Source organism: Pinus tabuliformis, chromosome 7 (assembly GCF_031772625.1).
Source record: "Pinus tabuliformis cultivar Carrire ecotype Pingquan chromosome 7, CPIR1, whole genome shotgun sequence".
In the NCBI taxonomy this organism is placed as follows: domain Eukaryota; kingdom Viridiplantae; phylum Streptophyta; class Pinopsida; order Pinales; family Pinaceae; genus Pinus; species Pinus tabuliformis.
The window spans coordinates 770,083,407-770,093,124 of NC_142293.1; the positions used below are offsets into that span (position 1 = coordinate 770,083,407).

At 27.2% G+C, this 9,718-nt stretch overlaps 1 protein-coding gene across 1 annotated transcript; it reads right to left on the minus strand.

The window, feature by feature from the left end:
* Positions 1–1,053: 1,053 nt before the first annotated feature.
* On the minus strand, positions 1,054–2,079 carry LOC149249832 (pathogenesis-related 5 protein Cup a 3-like). The gene is made up of 2 exons (XM_089453493.1): positions 1,845–2,079; positions 1,054–1,715 (listed from the first exon to the last, which is right to left on the minus strand). Exons 1-2 carry the CDS (start codon positions 2,077–2,079, stop codon positions 1,054–1,056), a joined length of 897 nt encoding a protein of 298 aa, XP_089309619.1.
* Positions 2,080–9,718: the final 7,639 nt, after the last annotated feature.

Consider the following 9,718-nt stretch of genomic DNA (forward strand, 5'->3'; position numbering starts at 1 on the left):
AGATCTAAGTTTCACAATCTTTGTTACAACACTGACCTTCCTAACCTTTTACAATGTCAAAATTATAGTGAGCTCGAGAGGCTTCTCTCCAAGCTTTTTGAGCATAAGAATAAAATCTTAAATCAAAATAAATAATTTTTTTCTTTAGGTCCAATAGACCAATGTTTGGTCTGAGCCATCATCATCATCATCATCATAGAATAATATATTTCAATATGAAATATATAGACAAAATGTATAAATATATGTTTTATATGAAAAAGTAATTAAAGATTAAATAATTTAGTTTTTCTTTAAACGGAAGGAAATTTGTAATTTATTTTATTTTTAATATAATTTTTTTAATTTATCAAATTCTAAAAAATGTGGATTTATTTTAATCAGAATTAATCTAATTCCGAAAAAGATAAAGTCTGTTGATATATAAATTTGTTTTGATCTCTCCATTCTTATCCATTTTCAACTCTAAATAAATTTGTACTTAAAATAGATCTGAATCTAAATCTATAATTAAAATAGATCTATGTGTTTAAGATAAATCAATCTAAATCTGTGATTAAAATAAATCTATGTGTTCTCTACTAATGTGTATATTAAAAAAAAATTGATTTAAATCTAGAGCTACACCGTTGTCATCTAATTTAGAGCTTAAATTAGAGCCACAGCGTGTATCAGCGAAACTACATAATCATTGACGAATTTTTGGAAGGTGAAAACTAAAAGAAAAAGAAAAAAAAAGAAAGTGTGCACTGTACTATATCGTCCCCTTTCACTTGTGATTGGTGTTTGATGCGGTAAACAAAATTCTGTGTTTCAAGATATTAGAAAAGACAAAAAAAGAAATTAAGATCTTCCATTATGCAGCAGCAAATTCATATCCATGGCTGGTGCGACACACACATTATTTGAAGTCATAACCATGTAATGCAACCTCTTATTCTGGCATTCGAATACATAACGAGCCCATTCAGAAATGGGTTTGGAGTGGAAGTAATGAAGTAGCTGAGAAGCGCACCAAGGGAGCCAAACTTAGAAAATGCATGCATTACATATTCAGGGCGAAGGACGGCGAGGGCAAAAGATGAGGGTGTAGGAAGCCGTGGAAGGAGGGCATATGGTGCTACTTTGGAAGGGGAACGCACGAGGACACGCCTTCTTAAATGCCTCGCTGAACGCGGGCGAACTCGGCAAATATCCATCGAAATGAGCGTTGCAGGCAGTAACCACGCTCCCTTTCTTCTTCATTTGCAAGTCTTTCGGGCACACCACATCCGCGTTGGCTCTGCACTCCATGGACTCGCAGGGACGGCTTTTACTGATATTATTGGCGGCATAGCTTGCAACCACTGACATTGGAAGATTGTAACCCTTCTCCAATGTAACTGAAAAAATGTCAGGCTTCGCGATTCCACCCAGAAGTTCAAAGTCTGCTTTTGTGATTGCCGTTATATTTTGAATCTCGCCTCTGCAATGCAGCTTTCCTCCACAATCACCGGAATCGCAGGTTCCGATCCCTTGAGAATTGAAGACACAGCCAGTCCTCCCCCAAATGGATCCCGACCAGAATGGATCTGCCTTCCATGAATATGACTCTCCTGCTCCCACTTTCATCAACATCTGAGTTGGAGGAACTTTAGTTGACCCCACAGTTGCAGGCCACACTGGAAATGCGCAGTTGTTCACCACCCTTATTGTTTTATAAGGCATAGGTGACTCTGTTCATCCATCAGATTCCATTAATCCGTTCAGTAAAAATTAGTTAACAAAACATAATAACATTATTACTCTACAGATTTGAGACAAACATTAGCCTGAACAATTCAATTTGACAATGAGAATTTTACCCGCAACGCAAGAACAGAGAAAAGACGTAAATGTAACAAGAAATATAGCTCTCCATGTCATTGTCATCGTTAACTGATTCCCCGAATTTGTTTTCGCAGATTTTTTTTGCTGCTCGCAAGAGATAACCCAGATTTGCAAACAAATAGAAATGAGAGGTGAAAGGACGAGTAGTGTTGTGACAATTATATAGCCCTGGATGGAGAAATGACAGGGCATGAAATGACATGTACGCATAGATGTCCACATAGGGCACCATCTCTAACCGCATCAACAAGCAAGATTCACGGGCTTTAACGAACAACAAAGAGACGGTTTTTTCTTTTCCATTTTTATGATCAATTTTAATTGAAATCTTGCCGGAATGTATTTTAAGTCTTTGAAGTTTTAGAACATTGATATAAGCAAACTATACTATAATATAAGTAAATCATGATATTTAAATATTTGTAGAAAAATAGACCTAAATCCCAAGATCAACAATTTATTATAAATTTTAAAATTATATATATTTTAATACTAATTTTTTATAATTAATAAAATAATAACTTAAGATAAAATTCCTTTTTTAATAACTTGAAATGTATTATTAAAATCATTTTATTTAAATATAATAGATTTTATTTAGTATCTATTAAATTGGGATAGTTCCCTTTGAAACGCAAACGCCATGGAATGTTGGTTGGTCAACACCATGTGGATTTATATTGTTTTGTACCTAGGAGTGAAGAAGATGTTGAGTGATTTGAATTCCTAAAAATGAGCCAGGCACAACCAAAATTTTTAAGAAAAGTAAGATAATAACTTTTTGTTTGAAACATTGCCGAAGAGTTAGCTTAAAATTTTGGTCGGGTATCATATTTCAACCAGCAAATGTCTACTGTTTGAATTATATTGGCACAAAATTATTTATATTATACATAAATTATATGAATTAAAAATCAGAATGGGCACATAATAATTTAGATGTATGATGCATTAAATAAAATAACAAAAAATAATAAATAATAAAAAATATTAATTATAATTAGATAAAAATATTAAAAAGGTGATTCTATTTTAAATAACACAAAAACAAATTTAATTATATATATAAAACATTTAAAAAATGAATAAATTAAGTTAAATTTATTTTAATTATATATATAAAACATTTAAAAAATGAATAAATTAAGTTAAATTTATTTTAAATTAAAATGTATAAAACAAAAATGACCAAACTTGCTAATATGTATTTCTTTTAAATATCAAAAATTATATTTAAAATTTAGTTCATTAAATAAAATAAAATAAAAAATATTGAAAAAAACAAATAAAATTCATTTTAAAAACAAAAAAGACAAAAAAAAACAGACATATGGGAGGGATCAAATTAGTTAACACCTAAATTTTTCAAATACCTAAAATTTTACTTAAACTTTAGTCCATTATTTGATTGTTTGATATCTCACTTTAAATATGAAAAATTGTACTTAAACTTTCCTCCATTATTTGATTGTTTGATATGTCACTTAAAAGAAAGTTTCACATTTTATAATATATTTAAATTTTCACATTTTATTTTAAAATATATTTGAATTAGGAAAAAAATCTCATTTAAAAAAATTCAAAATTAAATTAAATAAAAAATATTATAAAAGAAATAGATAAACTCATTCTTAAACTATATATAATATATGGAGAAAAATAATTTATTAATATATATTCTTTTAAATATGAAAATCTTTACCCATAATTGTTTGACATCACACTTGAACCTAAAAAAGTAATGTGTTTGAATTTTATAGTACTTTAAATTTATAATTTGAAATTGATATATAATACTTTAAATTTATTTATAGTATTTGTATTAAATATAGTTTATATATAATAGATTATTGTTAATTTTGAGTGTCATTTAATTAGTCCAATTCCAATGGTTAAAGTACATTTTTGGACATGGGTTCAATTCTCCGAACACTTTTATGCTGAGGCTTTATTGTTTACCTGGTACAAATACAACATGATTGCATAAAAAAATAAAAATGCAATTATTGGAATCAGAAGTTTGAGTTATTAACTCTCCATAATATGAGGTGAGCTACATTTATGCACTTCTTGCAAGGAAAATTTAGGTGCTAATATTCATAAGTGGGCTACTTGATCATTGTTTTCAAAAAACAAAAATTCACTAATTTCCATTTTTCAAAAAATTGTTGGTCATAAAATTATTTTAGCTTAAAAACAACTAAAATTTTATATATACTATATAAAATGATTACAAATTTAACTATTTTTACAAAAATAACTTCAAGCATTTTATATTTTGCATAGTAGAAACAAGGAAGATTCTAAACCGCTAATAAACTTTTCGATAAATTTCCATAAAAAATTGTTTGATTTCTTATATATATATATATATATATATATATATATATATATATATATATATATATGTGCATAGAATGTAACCACAAATATTTTCATTGGATTCCAACAAAAAAAGGCTAAAACATATATTATTTTACAATCCCTTTTTGGGTGTGGTAGTCTAGATGTTATACGATTTGAAGCTCTTTTGGGCATATTTTCTAGTCTAATTTTAAAAACCTTCTATAGTGAATTGTTGGAATCACAAGCGCCCCAATGGTATTTTATGGTGATGAATCCATATGTGCAATATAAAAAGCATTTTAAAGAAAAAAAATCACAACAATTCTATTTTGGATGTGGGAGTCCAACTATTATAATTTTTGAATATTTACTTGGCACATTTTTCTGTTTAATTTGACCCAATGACTCATTGGAATCGATGTGGGAGTCTAACTATTATAATTTTTGAATATTTTCTTGGAAAATTGTTTGGTATAATTTGACCCAATGATTATTGGAATCACAAGTTTGAGTTGTTAACTTTCGACAATCCAAACCCACTAGGGATTTTTAGGTTTGGACACCATATATGTAGTCAAATATACTTTTTAAACAACATAACAAAAACTAATTTGACTCGGTTCTAACCAGAAACTCCATAACTCATAATAATTAAACAATACCTTCTTGGATCATTTATATGTTTTAGATTCACATATGAAATGATTGTCTCTGAAAGGAGTATTAATCTCATTTGGTCAATTAAGAGATATGGGATATGTATGAGTGGATTTGATTGTTAGGAAATATGTATACCAGTATAGATCCATGTTTACCACAAATATACCAGGAGCTCATAAGGATCAAATCTTTTGAGGTGAAAAATTCTTTTAGAGGGAAAATTTTGAATAAAATATTTACACATCTACAAATGTGATCATATTAATGAACTACTGATCCCCATATTAATGAACTACTTCAATCTTACATCAATTTTTCTGGCATGATATTTCCCAGTTACATTCCATCATTTTCTTTGTGATTTGTCTTGAAAACTTTGCCATCACTCAATCCTCAAATTACTTAAAGAGCCACAACAGAAGGAGTAGTAGTTGGACCTCGTAATGTAATTCATATCACAATCTGGTTTTCTCAATTAACAATCCTAGATGAGTGGACTGCAGAATACCATCCATTGCCTCAAAGGTACTTTCCAAGTCGAGAACCTAAAATATTATCTGTTTCTGAGTCGAGTAGAGGACCAACCATTAGATTAAGGAATGAAACTACAATACCCAAAATCCGTATTAGAAGTCACTCGCTCAGAAGCCATGATACTTCAGACCTCACTAGGCATCTGGAAAAACACAAGTATGAATCATCCTCTCAATGTAAATTATGTATTGCCTCTAGAAGTCCAAGTTTTGATAAAAATATTCAATTCTTTCAAATACCTCAATGCATCGAGAAAGAGGAACATTTGGGCCAACATACAAAATGTCAAGAATGTTTGCAGGTTGCCTCTCTCAGAGATATTAAGTTCATGAGATACAAACTTCCTAGAGAAAAGGCAACGAAAGATTTAAAAAAGCTTCTACTCCTAGAAGGGAGACTTGGTCCTAGTAATTTTGTACAAAAATTCAAAGATGGGAATGTTGTAGCTGACGTAGATTTCCTACATTATAAGAAAGCGATAGATCGGAAGCCCCAAAAGATTATAAGGCTTTAGAACTAGAGCAATTATATCTAACATGTGTAGCACGAAACTTAGATGGCGTATGACAAGCAATGCTAAAAGTACAATCCCATGTGTAGGGACTCCATTCTAGTTTAGATGATTTGATTCAAAAAGCTTCTCAGCATTTCCATAAGTTAAAAGATGTAAATCTGAAGTTAGAGAAAGTTATGGAAGTAGTAGTATATTTAAAGGTGAGTCTCGAGTATTCCGAGTTAGAAGAAGCAATTAATGCAACAGAAGTTTATAGTGAGACATCCTAGCTAGAAGAAAAGAACCCTGAAAATGAAAATACTCCAATATTTCTCAAATGTACATAATCTCATAAATTTTCAATTCGAAAATGTTATTTCTTTGCTAGAGAAAAATTGGCTTTAGTCCAATCACAAATTATATATATATATATATATATATATATATATATATATATATATATATATATATATATATATATATATATAGATATAGATATAGATATAGATATAGATATAGATATAGATATAGATATAGATATAGATATAGATATAGATAAAGATAAAGATATAGATATAGATATAGATATAGATATATATATATATATATATGTATACACCACTTGTAATTTTTCATTATGTATGTTACATTTTTGTAGTTATAAAATGAATCAAAACTTACTTGGACATAAAATAGATATATTTCTAAAAAAAAATTAATTCAAAAAGTTTTTTTTTTTTTTTTCAATTGTTTTATATAATGAATATATACTTCTTTTTAAACTTTTAACTACTTATTTCTCTATAAAGTTGATATAATATTATGTTGTTTTATATGGTTGAGGTTGAGAGGGAAATATTTTTACACCACTTGTAATTTTTCATTATGTATGTTACATTTTTGTAGTTATAAAATGTATCAAAACTTACTTGGACATAAAATAGATATATTTCTAAAAAAAAATTAACTCAAAAAGTTTTTTTTTTTTTTCAATTGTTTTATATAATGAATATATACTTCTTTTTAAACTTTTAACTACTTATTTCTCTATAAAGTTGATATAATATTATGTTGTTTTATATGGTTGAGGTTGAGAGGGAAATATTTTTACTACTTCTCCTTATTATGGTCACTTAGATATATTATTAATGTTTTCTAATACTTTTAATTAAACAAACCAAACACATATATTCATTTTTATCTTTTATTATATCTTATGGTTTTTATTATTATTTAACTATTATTTATATATTTTTTTAATTTTAAAAGGGACACATGTCAACTCCCAGTTGAATGTAGACATACATACACATCTCTCTCATATTGGGTTGTAGAATTAACTTTTAACTACTTTAACATAAGATTTTTTTGTTTTATATGCACATTGAAATGATTGGTTTATGGTTGAAAGTGAGAGTGAATTTTTTTACCACTTCTTCTCAATATGGCGAGAGAGATATTATTGATGATTTATAATATTTTTGGTTAAACAAACCAAACACATATATTAATTATTATTATTATTATATATGGTGGTTTTTATTATTATTTCTTTATTTATTTAATTTTAAAAGTGATACATGTCAACTCCAAGTTGAAGGGAGACATAATTACACATTTCTCTCATACTGGGTTGTAGAATGAGCCTCTAGGATCAACTAATATAAATCCATCTTAGCCATAGATCTAGAGGATCAAATCTCCTGAAGTGAAAACTTGTGTTAGAGTGGAAAATTTGAATAAATTTTTTACACCTAGACAAATTGTATCATATATCTATATATAAATTGTAATTTTTCATATTTTATGTTGCATTTTTAATGTATAAAATGGATCAAAATTTACTTGAGCATAAAATAGTGAGATCTACTTAAAATGTTTTAACTATAAAAAAAGGTTTCAATTTCTTTATATAATGTTTATAGTTTTCTCTAACTTTTAACTAATGTATTTCTCTAAATTGATATAATATTATGTTGTTTTATGTGCATATTGAAATATTTTATTTATGGTTGAGAGTGAGGAAGAAATATTTTTACCACTTCTCCTTAGTATGACCACTAAGTTAAATTATTGATGTTTTATAATACTTTAAATTAAACAAACAAATTAAGTTTTCTTTTTTAATATATGTGATGGTTTATATATATATTCGGGAGGCTTCTCTCCAAAATTTTTGAGCATATAAATAAAATCTTAAATCAAACTAAATAATTCATTTCTTTACGTCCAATATACCAAAGTTTGGTCTGCACGTTAACCATCATGATGATCATCATCATCATATATTGATTTTTAATGAGGCCTGTGTCAACTCCACCTTGAACATGGACATACTTACACCCCTCTCATACATACATACATACATACATACATACATACATATATATAGATATTAAAAGGGACACATGTCAACTCCAATTTGAACAAAAAAATATTTACACATCACACATCTCTCTCATACTGGGTTGTAGAATGAGCCTCCTATCATGTCAATAAATTGATTTGATGGTTAAAAATATGTATTTTTTTAGAGGATTAATAAAAATGGATTTGTTGATTTATATATATACACATATATGAAATATTATTAAGAAACAAGTATATATACTTTTGTAACTAATCAAATTATTATACTTTTAAAATTAAATTATTATTATTAAATAATACTTGCAACATAAATAATAATATTTAATTTTAATTTTAAATTGAGTAATAATAATAATAATGATAATAGTAATAATAATAAAAATAATTATATTATTATTATTATTAAGTCATAAGATAGTCTAAAGTCCCATATAAATTTTTTGGATAGATATTCTTGCTATAAATATTTGGTAGACACAAAGATTTTCGGGGTTCATGAACCACATCGAAAAAAATAGATTGTATATTGTTAGAATCACAAGTTTGAATTGTTAACTCTCCGTAATCTGGATTTTAGCCAAAAACTCTAAAACATATTAGGAAACACTTTTTGTCAAAGTGATCATCTATGTGCTATATGTTTTGAAGTTTTTCCACTCTAATTTGCAAAAAATAAGGTGGCGATGTGTTGGAATAACAAGGCACTGAAGGTATTTTAGGTTTATTAATACATATATTATATATAATAATAAATAAAACAGTTTAAAAATAAAATATCAAAATCTAGTAAAAAAAAAAAAAAAAAAAACTTCAAATTGTAAAATTCTTTTTTAAAATTTGACCCAATGATTTAAATCACTAGTCATTATTTTTGCACAATCCTATGACTCTTAGTGTTTTTCATGGTAAGTAATCCTATATCTAGTCAAAAACAAATTTTAAACAACAAAATATCAGAATTTAACTAAAAGTATTTGCCATAAATTTCAAAAAAACTCCAAAACTCATAACAATTACACAACACTTTTTTAGATCATTTGTATGTTTTGGATTTGAATATTAAATGGTTAACTCTTAAACTGGTATTGATCTCATTTCATCAATTATATGATTGTTAAGAAATATATATATTAATGGATTTGATGGTATGTATATATATATATATATATATATATATAAAAGAAGTATATATATTTTTGTACCTAATCAAATTATTACAAGAAAATGTGTCACTTATCCTATAAACAAGAAAGTCTCATAAATTAATTTAATATTTAACTCGATAACTTTAAAATTAGATTATTATTATTATTATTATTATTATTATTATTATTATTTTCAAGTTGCATCCTCCACGATTTACCTGTGGTGTGAGAAGCAGTGACCTAGGGGCATTTAAGCTAGAGGCATCTAAGCCATCAAGTCACGCAGGGATCACACTCGGCC

What these genes read in the sequence shown, in the direction of transcription:
- LOC149249832 (XM_089453493.1), bottom strand. Translation starts at nt 2,079, where the DNA reads ATGCGTACATGTCATTTCATGCCCTGTCATTTCTCCATCCAGGGCTAT. An exon ending in TCTCTGTTCTTGCGTTGCGG is followed by an intron (nt 1,716 to 1,844) that starts GTAAAATTCTCA and finishes ATGGATGAACAG; the next exon opens with AGTCACCTATGCCTTATAAA.